This window comes from Fundulus heteroclitus, chromosome 11, assembly GCF_011125445.2.
Source record: "Fundulus heteroclitus isolate FHET01 chromosome 11, MU-UCD_Fhet_4.1, whole genome shotgun sequence".
Lineage (NCBI taxonomy): Eukaryota > Metazoa > Chordata > Actinopteri > Cyprinodontiformes > Fundulidae > Fundulus > Fundulus heteroclitus.
In genome coordinates, this window is record NC_046371.1 from 35,896,524 (window position 1) to 35,911,700 (window position 15,177).

The 15,177-nt window shown below is 38.6% G+C and overlaps 1 protein-coding gene across 2 annotated transcripts in view; it reads left to right on the forward strand.

The window, feature by feature from the left end:
* Positions 1–1,183: 1,183 nt before the first annotated feature.
* The window catches only part of gdpd5a (glycerophosphodiester phosphodiesterase domain containing 5a), a 32,543-nt gene continuing 18,549 nt past the window's right edge, over positions 1,184–15,177 (forward strand). For both annotated transcript variants that reach the window (XM_036143454.1, XM_036143455.1), the window contains exons 1-2: positions 1,184–1,424; positions 11,841–12,015. In XM_036143454.1, coding sequence (XP_035999347.1) covers positions 11,899–12,015 — 117 coding nt within the window. In that variant the 5' untranslated portion in view covers positions 1,184–1,424; positions 11,841–11,898. The remainder of the gene's footprint in view (positions 1,425–11,840; positions 12,016–15,177) is intronic.

Genomic DNA, 15,177 nt, shown 5'->3' on the forward strand with positions numbered 1-15,177 from the left:
AAATTACTAAATTGCATCGTGGCCATCTTGTGGTCAGACAAGCTATGTAGAGTTTTGAAGCAGACAGCTTTGTCAATATAATTTCTATTTTATTTTTTCTATATCTCCCAGCCCTGGGTAGACATGATTTCAGCATTCTGATAGAGGGTTGCCCTTTTTAACCCTCCAACATTTCGTCTGGTGCTCCTGATGGTTGAAGTAAAAGTGAACAGCATGCTAAGATCCAAACATCTGTCTGAGACCTTCAGGAAGAAGACTGTGGCAGCTTATGACTCTGATCAGGGATGTAAAGAAGGTATAAAAACAACTTGACATAAATAAAGTATGGCAACTGTAGCAACTTGTAGCAACTGTGAACTGAAGCTGGGCGTGTCATAGTTTGGGGATGCTTTATTGCAGCAGGAACTGACCTGTTCACCATCAAAGACAGGAATTATACCATATATCAGATTGAGCAAAATCTGAAATGTCTGTAAAAAGAAATCAAGTAGAATGGGACCACCAAGGAACATTAAAAAGAGTCAAAACATACATGTAAATATACCAAGGACTGGTTGAGAATCCCTGGGTCAAGTCAAAGCCAATTTCCTGACCTAACTGAGATGCTGTGGGGTGACATGAACAAGCATGCACATCCAACAAACCACCTCAGAGCTGAAAATGAGGAGTGGGACAAATCTTCCTCAGGATGATGTCAGAGGTGGAGGGGAGATGGCAACAAGAAGCGTCTTTCTGTAGTCATTGGTTTTGTTTATCAAATCAAGGCAAGCTTTTGGCGTTTATCTGTGATTAATTGTCTTTATTATGTTTCAGAAAAAAACAAACATATGTTGTCATCTAAAATTATTTTAATAAATAAATTACCATTCAATGAGATGTCCTATTTTTATCGACATTTTTCGATAGCGCTATAGATTTAATTGTGCAGACAAACGGATTTCAGCATTATAATTGTTTTGAAAGAACTAAAAGTTATTTTTTTTCATATATAGAGCTTCACACATTTCTGCTTATTCGCCTTTCTGATATTTTTTTCCTATTTTGGGGTCAGTACTCATGTTTCCAAAGTCCCTGCCGCCTCGAGAGGTGAGCCAAGCTGAGGCCGAGATCTTCTTTTTTTTTTTTTTTTTTTTTCCTACAGTGTAGTTGTTAACTCCACCCACATCGTGTCACACGGATTACCAGCCGGTCTTGGACGTTTAGGTAGGGGAAGCACTTCGCTGACTGCTTTTCTGAGGCTGTGGCGCACCACCGCAGCAGCAGGTTCTGGACAGTCCGTGCGTTCTGTAGGCTGATGCGAGCCGCTGGTTCGCATGAGAAGGCAATTGTCTTCCTTCCTGAAGCTTTGTGAAGATCCATGGAAATAACTAAAGAGTTTGTAATAGTTCAGCTTTGAGGAGGTAAAGCTCTGCAGTGAAGACAAGGTGAGTGTTTGTGCGCATTTATTGGATTATCTTCCTATAATCTGCGTCTTGGCCCGCAGCGGGATCATTGTGAGTTTACGTTGACTGATATGTCCTCCTGCATGAGTCCTGTTTTAAGAAACTTAGTTAAACTTTGCTGTTATGATGCGAGATTAAGCAGACATTCAGGGAATTTAATTGTCAAACCAGTAATTTTAATATACAGCATAGCTCCGTGGAAAAGTACAACATTTCATAATCAGTTTCTGGGCAAGTTGTAATTCCTATTGTTTAATAAATAATTACCTATAAATAAATTCAGTCATATACACACAACACAAGAACCATAACAACTTCTGAATAAGGGTTAAAGAATAAAATAAAATTAAAAAATTTAAAGTTAAATTTCGGAACAAAGGGACAGAAAAAACTATATTTCCTAAATGAGAAAGCTATGAGGAATGAATGACAATTTAATTGACTAAATACTAAAGGTTAAACTGATTTAACTGCAAATATGGATATATCAAATAAGATTTGACAGTGAAGGAAAAGTATGAAGGTTAATTGATAAACGATGATAGAAGATAATAAAATTATGTCACTGCCATTGGCAAAAAGTAAAAAAAATAAATAAATGTTTTAAAGAGAATATAAAAAGACATAAGGCTAAATAAAAGCTCAGCAAATAAGTGTTCAATAAAAGAGTTACGTTTACTGTAAAAATGTTCAACGCTAACTAACTGATGTCACATCCTGTCAGGCATTCAAGCCTTTTTCGTAAAGTAGTATGGTTTAAATATTACTGAAAGGCTGAAGTGAAGCTGTTACATAAAGCAGTGCATCATTAGTCTACATTGGACGCTGGTGGTGAAAACATTTGACTCATTGCTAAAGATTAGCAGACAGACTGTGTTTGGTGGTTGTTTAGTTACAGGTCACACACACTCACACTTTTCATTTGAATTTGTATGCTGTGATGTATGGTGAAATCACTAAAGCTGTGGTCGCCTGAGTCCCTTGCGGCTCAGGAGCTGTTGTGCTGGCAGAATGCATTTCAAGGAGCGTCTCACCTTAACTTGGAGAGGTTGGCTCGTGTCCTGCGAGCATCTGATAAGCTCAGCAGCTGGTAATCTCATTGCCTTTGTTTCCTGCTTAAACCCTCCCACTGTTTCCTCAGTGTGGATGGAGAGTGTTTGTCACTAATTAAACACACTTTTAGCCAGGTTTAGTGGGAGATTAGAGATCGTAATACTGCGTACATATTGTATGACAGTGTTGAAATGGACAACAGTGTCTGAGATGGTAAATGGCCCGAGGACCCCAAAACGGTTTAGACTACATTCAGTCATTGGGCCATTCTCTCACATGTTTACACACTGACGGTGGTAAGCTACAGGATAATTGGCAGACATGATAACAGCTCTATGGAAGCTGATTAGCTAAGATTTGGAGTTATTGTATGGTGTGTGACTGGTGCATAGCTAAAACTCAATTTGTTCAATTTGTATAGCCCTAACAATGAGCTAGACCAAAGCAAATGCAGGTGGAAACAAAATTGCTCTGGCAAAGTATTCAATAAAGGATACATGGTTCTCAAATTTATTTATTTTATTACAGATAAAAATCTGAAAAGAGTGGTTTGCATTTAGTATTTAGTGCCCTTATCCATGCTACCTCTAAATAAAATTCAGGGAAACTAATTGCTCCTTGGGGTATGTTTCTCCCTGCATTGCATAGAGACTGAAATATTTGGCCTTTTTTCTTTGCAAAATGGCGTAAATTCAGTCAGCTTGAATGGAGAGCATCAGTGAGCAGCAATGTTGAAGTCTTGCCATTCTAACACGTATTTTGCTTTGATGTAAACCATTACAGTGTAACACTACAGTCATATTCAATAAATTAAAATATGCATATCTAAGCATGTATATCAGATCAAAAGTACCTTTGAAAAAAAAAAACAACAACCTGGTATTAAACATACTTTTCATTAAGCCCACATTTCTATAAGAATTTTTTTTTGTATCGGTCTGATGTATTATTCTAATCCTAAATGTGTTTTTATTTGCTAGAGGTGGAGAAAAATCATAATTAAAAGAAATAAAGGCTTTAAAACCTCATCAGTCAGTGTTAATCTACATAATGTGTTGCTAATTAGTGAATTGAGTTACTGAAATTAATGGACTTTTAAAGTAAACCCCCTTCTCACTGTGAGTGCCCTGTCGGATTCATCCATCTTCCCATCAGCTATACCCACCTTCCCTGTCCCTGCTAAAGAAAAGGGTCCCCATTGCATGATGCAGCCACCATCGTGTTTCACAGTGTGGATGGTTTGTGTTAGATGTTCAGAAATAAAAGCAATTGATTCGTTCAGTTTGTCAGTTGTGCTTGTGGAGGTTTTTTCCACTTTGATGGGAAAATAATTAAATGTTGCATATACTGTTCAAAATGTGCTGAAAGATTAACCTAGTAATTTTGCGTGCTGTTTAGCAGGATCATGGATACAGTAATAGTTGGGTTTTAGGCTCTTAACTGTATTTAGAGAAAGAATTCACAAATAATACTGTGCTTAACTATAATATTTTTATCATCACTCATATGATCATTTCAGCCGTGATACTAGAAATATTGTGTCATGATTTAGGGTAGTATTACCCTGGCCTACACATGGGCAAAATTGGCAGTAACAGTCCAGAAACGGTGTCTTTACATGATGTAAAAGATTCTATCATGTTAGAAATTAACTCATTCAACACTTAAATATGTGAAAACACGTTTCCTGTCATTCACTATCATTGTTAAGACCACAATATTAAAACAAAAGTATAATGAGCCATAATTAGAGTTTCAGCAGATGATCAGGTCTTTATCCAGTTCTAAAATGATTTAAATATAAAATCATATAATTTACAACGCCAAGAACAAGACCACAGAACTGCTGGCTAAACTCCCTTCTCAACAATTTACTCTTTCACGCCCCCCAGCAGCCCAGGACAGCGCTAACGTGCTGGCCCGGAGATTTCAGCACTAATTGCCCGGACTGGAAAAATTATTTTCAAGGAATGTCTGTCCACAGCAGCGCCGTTAATGTGGCTGTCTCATGGAGAAGCTTTCTCCCATATCAGCGTCTCGTGAAACACAGACGTTGCATTGAGGATGTGTCTCGGGACATTGAGGAGCAATTCAAAGCTAAAGCTTGTCAGTTTGTTGCCCTTTTTTGGCGTGTGATGAGAACACCAACATATTGGACTCAGCACAACCTTGAGTTTTCATTCGGCGAGCGCCTGAAAACATGGAATTTACACAGGAGCTGGCTGGACTTGATACTCTGTGCAATGTAACAAAAAGGGAGGATTTGTTCGCAGCAGTCGAGTGAGTACTGGACACGAATGAGCTGAGCAGGGAGAAAATGGTCATGATAATGATAAATAGAGCATCTGCTATGGATGGGAGGAAAACAGGCCTCACTCCACTAGTTTACCAGAAGGTTGCCCAATGTCGAGGTAAGGTGGCACAATACCACTGCATCCTTCACAAGGAACAACTACTTGTTCAAATCAGCTCAGGGCCCTTCTGGAGGACGCTGATACAAAGTCCAAATATGTACTTTTCCACCAAGAGGTGAGGTGGCTGATCTGCAGTAAAGATTTCGGAGCCATTTCGGAGCGTCTGACAAGCAAGAACAGGGACACTCAGATGACAATTGGTTTTGTGACGTGGTTTATATAGTGGACATCACTGACCTTCTCAGTGCCCTAAATATTCAGTTTCAAGGTGCAGCTTCTGTGTTGACATCTGTCTGCAGATAACTTAATTCATTATACACACACTGTTTTAATTGTAAGAATGTCTAGTATTGTGTTTTGTGCAATGAGTTATTCCTGCAACTTGTTGTAGCATCTCAACATGCTCAAAACTTTGGAGACCACACTCAAGAGGGCTGTGTCTGCTTTGGAAACCTTCAGGTTTCTGGGATTAGCAATATCCCAGGGGCTAAAGTGGGAGCCCAACCCTATCACCTTCATAAAGAAGGCCCAGCAGAGGATATACATCCACCAGCAGCAGCTCAACCTGCCTAAGGAGCCGTCATCCAGTCTGTGCTCTGCTCAGTCACCACTGTCTGGTTTGGATCTAGCACCAAAAAGGACTGGGCCATACTGCAACAGACAGTCAGGACTGCAGAAAAGATCATCGATGTCAACCTGTCCTCCATTCAGGACTTCTACATTTTCTAAGTCTGGCAACAGGCAAGAAACATCACTGCACATCCATCTCATCCCGGCCACACGATGTTCCATTTTCTCCCTTCTGGTCGGTGCGACAGAGCACGGTACACAAAAACCATCAAAGTAACAGTTTCTTCCCACAAGCCATCACTACTGCTCACCATGAAAGGAAAAAGTGCTGTTAATTTTCATATCATAAATGCTGTATTAAAACACATTTATATATTAGTTAGGTGATTTTGACTTTTCTTGTGCTTTGAGTCAGTAAGGGTTTATGTCTTTGAGTTCAGCACTTTGTTTCAGCACTGTTTACCCTCAGTGACTGTTGCCCCAAAGTTTAGCTGTAGGTCATTTGTAGTCAGTCAAAGGTTTTTCAGCACCTGCCACATTAAGGTAATCTGGCAAGCCAAATTGATAATGTGTAGCACTCTCTGTTTTACACATTATCAATCTGGGTCTGCTTCCATTGAATACGTTTGAGGAAAGGAGGAACATTCAGCTGAACTTTATGAGCTGATTGGGCAAAGCAACACCTAGTGTCCGCCTACCAGAGGTTGGTTTTAGCCAATCAACTAAAAATGTAAGCAGCAGGCGCCATGAGAAACCACAACAGGTTACGCTTAACAAGGCACTTATTGCTGTTTTTCTTTCAAAGAAGAAATTGTGGATTCTAACAAAACAGTTGTGATAGCGGCAGGTAAGCGTGAGTCCTCCTGCGCTGCCATGTTTGTGTTGCTTGATTGTGTCGGCTGTGGGCTCACAAGCTCCTGCTTTTGTCACAGCTGGTATGTCCCGCCTTAAACCATGCTACTGCAACAGGATTGACCCAAACCATTTTTGGTTTGTTCTCGAACTATTGAGATGGAAACGGGACAAGATTGATTCTTGTGTGTTTGTGAATGCAGGTTGCTGGCAAGGTAAACGTTAAGGGTCTTGTATCAGCTGTTGATAGCTTCCAGTTGCAGGCAAATTAGCTCAGCTAATTTGCCTGCAACTTCCAATTGTGCAAACTATTCTAGCTGTATCTCTAGGAATATCCTGGACTTTTTGCGATGCTTGGGTATCCCTTTCCTTATTTTTGCAAAGTAATAATTTCTTCTCTCAAACTTTTGGACAATTCTCAAATTTCTCTCATGCAATGATATATCCCTCTCATGAGTCCATCTATGTGAGACGTTTTATCTTAAGCACACCTGATGTATCTAATGAAGCCCTTTCATCAGGGGTGCCTGAGAATACGCTGTAAATGCTTGCACTTCTAAAGATTCCTGCTCAGGCGGTTGAATTAATTTGAGATCATTGAAAGGAGAATTTAGTGTTGATTTTGGATAAACTGCTTGTATTACTTTTATTTAATTATTTAAGCAGAACCCCATTTATTTCAAATCTCTGACCAGTTTAGAATTAAAGCAATAAACCCAATATGCCGTGGGGTTCTGTAATTATGGCTTGGCTTGATAATAGTAACGGGCACCATGCTTTAACCAGTGGGAAATCATTGGGTAATTTAAAACCAGAAAAGATTCATCTATATACTATCCACAATTGGCGAGTTGCCGGTTTGATCCCCCACTCTGACCGTCTCAGTCCCAGTGGCCTTGGGCAAGACACTTCCCTTGAATTGCCTGCTAGCAGTGGTCAGAGGGCCCTGTGGCGCCGATGTATGGCAGCCTCGCCTCTGTCCATCTCCCCCGGGGCAGCTGTGGCTACTAAGATAGCTCACCACCATCAGGGTGTAAATGTGTGAATGAATGAGTGAATGACTGAATTTAGTGTAAAGCACTTTCGGGTCGTCGGACTAGTTACAGCGCTATACAAGTACAAGCCATTTATACAGCCTATAAATTCCACCATTACAGAACACCATAGTGTTGTCCTCAGTCACATTAGTATTTAAAACATCCTAAAAGCAGCCCTACAGAGGCCACACTGTAGTTGGACATCATTTAGATTCTTTTTTTCTCTTTTGATTGTGCTTTTTCTTCTTAATTACATGTTCAACAGAAGGAGAAATTAAGCAGTCCACGGAGAGACAGAGAGACATTTTAGCCTGACCCTCATACATGTTGTAATTTGTCCTGGTAAGAGATAAGGACAAAGGGGCAGTTTGTTTTATCAAAGCTGTCGCCCAGAAAACCGACCCTTATCAGTGAAGGAAATTGCTATTTGTCCCAGCACCATTCAACAAAATAAAAAAAGGAAACTCTAGATTTTGGACAAGATTAGTGAACAGATTAATTTCCTGCATGAGAAAGCCTTCTTCTCATAACTCAGTTGAGTAAAACTGAAAATCGCATCTTCAGGAATTGGATTCTTAAAAAGGGACAAATCAGGATTCTTTGTGCTCTGGATTGCCATGGAATGAGTTTGCTCAGTTTACAATAATACAAGGAATAAACCTTTCATACCTGTGTTTGATATCTGATTACGTCTGTCTCCGTCTTTTGGTGTTTAACCCTGTTTCTCTCCTAGACAAAGCAGTTGATGCAGCTACTTCTGGAACAAACTGTATCTGCTCTCTTTCACCCTACAGACTTGAAAACGGGCTCAAAGCCTTTTTCTGTCAAGCTGGGTTTTTTTCTTAGAGGAAGCCACTGAATGAGCTGCTATTGCCTTCACATGCTACTCCAGGATGAGAAATTTCTCCATGTCCATGACTTACAGCAATCTGCTGGAAATAATAAACTGAACTTGACTGGTTCAGTTTATACGTTCCAGGTCAAACTGGAACGTATGTAACAGACTGAAGATGTCTGTATAATTGGATTGAGCTGTCTATTTTCATTCATGTAAAGTGACATTTTTTTTGTTTGTTTTGTTTTTTGTTAAGTGGCTTGAGATGACTTTTGCTGTGAATTAGTGCTATAAGTAACAATGTACATAATGATATGATTGTCCCAAGGTAGGAAAACTCAGACGTATCAGCAGCAAGTTAAAGAAAAAGTCCAGAACAATACTGCAAAGGTATTAAAAATGGCATATTGAGATTAAATTAAATGTGCAACTGAATATGAGTTGGGTCAAAAGTGTACAACATACCCATGTATAATCAGTGCTTTAATTGGGAAAAATAAGTGCTGATACTCCCCTTTTTTGCAAGGGGGTGGGGTGGTAGCCTGTGTAAAATCATAGTTATAGTTATCATAATAACGCATGTTATTATATATAAGTAATACGAAAGTAATACGCTCTGGAAAAGATGTACACCTTTCCAGTATCCCCTTCATGAGCCCAATATGTAATGGAGTAGTGAGGAAAAAAAGGTTCCTAAGCTAAAGGTGATACTTTAACAATGTCATTAGGTGATGAATGTAAAAAAAGGTTGTTAATGGAAATGTAGAAAAATCCTTGCAAAAACACAACTTTTTTTCTGTTGCAGACAAAAATAAAATAGCAGAGCCTCATTTCTCATGCAGTTTTTCACTAAAACAACAATAAACTTCTTTGAACACATGAATAGCATGCAAAATGATAAATGCAAAAGTAAAATAGACATGAGAACTGATCCCATATTCAGCCTGTTACATCTGCCCTAATTCAAAATTAGTTACTGATTAACTGCAGTGTTGAAGTCTGTTAATCTAAAATAATTGGCAGAAGTTTGGCAGACTCTGAGGATGTTTGGTTTTAATGAGCTTCTCCTGATGAAAATTCCTTGGGAAAACAAAACTTGTCATGATCACATTGGTCTGTTTCCTCTGATGAAAACCCATAAAAACTTCCTAAATGTCTGACTTTCCAAACAAAACAGGGCAAAAAATAAGTTATTCTAAGAGCACTTTATAGGATGGGTTCTAGTTTTGTATTACACTGCCCATTGCATTTTATTCATTGTACATGTGTTATCTTGTGTGGAAGTATGTGCACCATTGTTGTTTAATGTTTTTTCAGTTATTAATTTCTCCTCTTATGAATGTGTCTCTTTTATGTGTCCAAGTTAAAGGACTTGACCTTGGCATTCCCCCTGTAAAAGTTTAACAAACAATAAGTGTTAAGTTTATTATGCAGCATTTCTATAAAGAATAGATTTTTTTTTAACTGCAATACCATACCAGTAAATTTTCTTAAGTAGCCAGAAGAAGTAAAGCCCATTATTTCCTAGTAAATACTTTATACTCTATTTTCCATCTCCCTGGAGGTGTGCACAGACAAAACATTCCACGGGGGTTTGTGCACAATTCATTGGTTCTGGGATAGTACAGGATAATACATGGATTAAAGAAGGGGAGGTTTTAGGGAGACTGGTGGGTTTTTTCTTTTTTTTTGTAGATTTTTAAAAGGAATCACTGGAATGTGATTAAGGTATTTTTAGTTTTGTTTATTGGGCTGCACAGTGGTGCAGTGGGTAGCGCTGTTGCCAAGTAGCAAGGTCTTATCCTGAGTCTGCATGTTCTCCCTGTGCATGTGTGGGTTCTCTCCGGGTACCCCAGCTTCCTCCCACAGTCCAAAAACATGACTGTTAGGTTAACTGGCTTCTCTAAATTCTCCTTAGGTGTGAGTATGTGCGAGAATGCTTGTTTGTCCTGTTTGTCTCTGTGTTGCCCTGCGACAGGCTGGCGACCTGTCCAGGGTGTACCCCCCATCTCTACCACTGACAGTTGGAGACAGGCACCAGCACCCCTCGTGACCCCAACAGGGATAGACGTGGTAGAAAATGGATGGATAGTTTGTGTTATTTTGTAAATAATGTTGTGTTCTCCTTATTTAATATAAATACTGTTGTGTTTTTCATTTTCAACTGTTGCAAATCTAATAAGGGTTTCTTCCAATTTAGACTGATTTGTATTTAAGCAGTTTCTCATTCATTGTTCATATTGTTGGTGGTTTTGTTTTGTTTGTAACACTTTTGGCCACAAAATAAAAAAAAAAAGGTTTTGGCACTTTTATCTTTGCTGCCGTTTGGGTCTCATCTCCATGGCTACTTGACCAGTTTGACAAGCTTTGTAACTATTATTATTATTATAACTACCTTGTTTTCAATTAATTTGATAAATACTGTATAGTGCAGATTCACAACACATCATCTCAAGGCGCTTCCACAATTCATTCTAATCATACAGACAGATTCCAAGTCAAATACATTCCATTCCTAGTTATCAAGATAAAATGAATCCTCTTGAAACATTGAATGCCCAGAGTTAGTTCCACAGTAATTTGTTGAATGGTTGGGAAACCATCGACTCCGAACACTCCTCTGTGTGAGCCCACCAGGGGTGACGGAAAATCCACCTGACTATCAGAGACATTAGAATTGTTTTCTCAGGTTGAGGGATTGCTGCAATGTCAACAGCTGAATGCAATTGGCGTGTCTTCCTTGGATAGATAACTGTTTACCAATTAACATTACATGATTGATTAAAATTGACTGTGTGGCATTATAATTGGGAATGAATCGACTGTATGGAATAGATCTGAGTTTGATTGGGTGATTGAATCAGAGTATTTTGAACTAAAATAGGATGAAATCAGATTAGAATGGACAAACATTGCGTGGCTTGAAGGTTTGTTTGTGAACTGGCCCTATATACATTATGTAAGATTTAGACTGGAAGAATAAAGATCACATACTGACACGCTAACATTAAATCCTTTAAACCTGAAAGGAACATTTTCTTTTTAAGCATATTAGGCAATTTTATGAGGAGAGAAGGACCTGGGGGGGGGGTCTTTCCTACACCAAACTAATTAAGCATCAAAGAAAGATCTCTTACCCTTTGATAGAATGTGAGCAAAATGTAATGTGTACATTGAACCAACAACTTGGTTGTATTATTTACTGCTGCCTATCCGCTTTAACACTAATTCACAACACACTTGACAATTAAAATGAGCTGTGTCGCTTTTTTTTCGTATAGGAATTATTTCATGTAGCCAGTTTCTGTATTGTATTCTGTTATTGACTACTAACCCTTTTGTTTTTTCAGAAGTCTGTGAATTGCATAAGGCTGACTCAGTGATGGTTAAACAGAAACCATATTATTATGTCTGTCCTAGACAGGAGTCACCGGTAAATAGTATGTTGATTTGCCCTTACAGGTGTCGTCACACCACACAAGGCCAAAGGCTGGCAACATATTTATAATGCTGGCTCAAAAAAGTGAATATATTTCAGCAACATGACATGACACAGCGTGTAGAGGAAAGTATAATTAGTTGTTGAAAGACTGCACTGTTTTTTAAGGCTTCAGTAACACCTTCTTGCCTTTGTCAGGGTTCCCTGTCCTGTGTGGGATGTTACTAGACTGGCGGCACGTTGAGGCGGAAGGAGCATGGTGAAACACCAACCCTTACAGGTCTATGAGAAGCAGGTCTTTCTGTCTTTGGTTACTGGGATCTATGGTTGCCGCTGGAAACGCTACCAGCGTTCCCAAGACGAGAGCTCCAAGGTAAGAAAATAATATTATAGTATATCATCTTTATATGTGGATACCATAAAAATATGCATATCTATCAGGATTATCTTTTTTTTTTTTGTGGAAGAGTGAACGGTTTAAATGCACATTAACTGAAAAGCCGACCGTTTCACTATAAGATATCTGCATCAGTACATAATGTCACGAACAGGGGACAGAAGGACCCAGTATTCAGACCGGACAAGCAGATGATATTTAAAGGAAATTTATTAACGAAATAACGATCAGACAGAACTTAAATGGGCATTTAGCCAAAAACAGAACAACAGAGCTCAAAAACCAAAATAGTCCAAAACTGATAAATGGTAAGACTAAATAATCAAAAACAGGAGACAGGCAAGCTCTAATATATGAAAATCAGATCCAGTCAGGCAACGGGCAGGCAGTTAGAACAAACAGGACAATCAGGGGTCAGGCTGGCTCAGAAGTACGGAGACTAATTGGGTCAGGTCGACAGACAGACAGACAGACAGACAGACAGACAGACAGACAGACGCATCACCCTTAGGAGGAATATTTATCCCTGACATAGAGCATCTATGTGATGACGTCCACTGATGTAAATTTTGTTAAAAACAGAAAATGTCACCTCAGAGTACTTTTCTGGACTTTTATTCTACAGAATAAACGTAAATCATTTCTTACCTAATAATACTCTGAACATTTAATCCCAATTTCCTGATGTTCCTGTAAATAGATTTTAGATAGACTTTACATAGAAACAGACATGAAAGCATTATGTTTTATCACTGAGACAGATTTTCAATACCTGCTATTATTAAGTATCTTATCAGTTGTTATAGTTATTAATTTGGTATTGTAGGCATTATCTTTCTCTACAGACAGAGGGCGTCGGTTTAGACCTTGAATCCCCTTCGGCTGTTGTAGATGAGAGCTGAAGAAGAAAAAGCCAAAAGTACTCAATAAAAACCATCTAGGGCTGTTATAACATTATAATCTTTTTACATTATAAATGTTGTGGCGTAATCTTATAGCTTTGAACATTTGGATTTTTCAAACTTTTATTATTTCTGCAGTCAGAAATGCTGATCTCCTTTCTGTGTGGTGAGTTCCTGAAGTGCTTCAGAGCAGGCCTTAGTAACCACAAGAACTAATATTCTTTAAAAAGGTTGCAGTAAATTTAGTACAGCTTTGAAATGTTTTAAACAGGTGCCAGACATCCAGCTGTGTCAGTAACCCACTGCCACAGCTCCCGCTGCTGCTGTCTCCTTGATCACAAAGAGCTGGCGGATCTGCCTTAAATTAGCCCATTTACTCAGTATCTGAGCTGGGAAATGTTGATGTGTAAACCAGTAAGAGCAAAACCATCCAAGTGTACAGCTGCCTCTCTGCCATCTGTGTTCTTTCCAAAGCTTCATGTTGTCTCCCTCAGTGTGGTCAAACTGCATTCATTCAGAAAGAGCACAGTGATGTTTGGCAGCTCTCTGTGTGCGGACCACCAGTCTCCCTTTCATCAGGATTCTGAACTTTTGCTTCTCTCACTTTGGATTATTAGTTACATATTTGAACAGTGACATGTTTAAATCTGTGGGTAAAACAAGAGGAACTCTTTGAGGTCTGTGTTTATATCTTTACAATACAAGGGTTTAAACCGATATTTCCAAGATGTACTCATATACAGTGTTGGAAGAGGAAGCAAGACAACCAGTGTGCCAGTAATGTGTGCACATGTGTAAGTGGTGTACCACACAAGTGGTCACTTAGTCTATGGAGCAATAAGAAAAGCCCCACAGGAGGGTTTGAGTCACAGCTCAAAATGAAGAATTCATCTCATTTATCTTCACCAAGGGGAATCTGGGAAAAAAACAACAACAAAAAAAAAATAAAATACAGAAAACTATCTGAGAACCACATACACAGATCAGCAAAGATTAACATGGATAATGTTTCAGGAAAAAAATATTTCAGTTTGTCTGAAATATTCTGTGATGCAAAGCTGTTTTTTCACTAATCTGATCCTCTGCAATCCAATATTAAAAAACAATAGAAAATAAACAATCAAATTGATTTATTTAATAAAATAAACTTTGATTTTTTTATGAGTTGAAGGGACTAATCGCTAATATGAAATCTGTTAAACAATGGATTTGAAACAATGATGTGTGATTTGGATCAGGCGAGCAGTAATATTTGGGTTAAAATGAATGTGGTTTATGTGGAAATGTGGAACTTTTCCACAATATTTTTGTTTTTTTAGATGTACCTGTAGAACTGTATAAAAATTGCTTGTCTATATTTACTTTATGATAAGTACCTTGGTCAAAGTGGATTACTGAACATAGTAGCTAGCACTAGCTTGTGCTTGGTAACCTGCATGTAATAGACTAATGTTAGTTTAAATAAATAAACTAGTTCTTTTGTGGGAACTAAAGTCATAAACTAACCCACTGACTTTAACATTGTTATACAGCATGATTGGATCATGTTACCCTTTCTTTTTGAGTCTAAACAGCTCAATTTTTAGTTCTAAATGGAAGTCTGTGAAGAATGATGAGGGTCCTTTAAGTATGCCCACTAAACCCAACAACCAGGGAACCAGAGATGGTTAGAAATGCCAAATTCCTGCTCCAACAAGGTGAATGCAGCACATTTTTGCCATTGGGTAAATCCAGTATCTCTGTGAATTACTGCCGAGTCCAGACGGTAGATATGACACATGTAGAGTATAGTGCTCACACTACTGCCTGACACAAACTACAAAACAGCTCAGTGTCATACAGCTAATAAAAACTGGCTCAGACTATGCTGAGGTGACAAACCAATGGAAAATAGCTGTTGGCACATACCACAGTATCATCTCCCTAAGTCTGCCATGGTCATATCAGGGTAGAAGATTTCTCTAATGTAGTAAACTAAAGCCATTGTCGGACATGATATTGTGGTCTGAGCTTATTCTCTATTGGCCGGCACACTTATTTAATCTGTGGAAAACAAAACCTTTCAGATGAAAGAAAAGAACTTGAGCTCTCTTTTCTGTTTTTGCATTGACTTGTATCTGCATCACCCTTTGGTTTATCTGGCCAGGGGCATTTATTAGACATGTCAAATATAATTCTGCAATATAAGCAGCAAATCTCTGAGATGGCCCAAGTACTGCTCATAATGATATCTGTT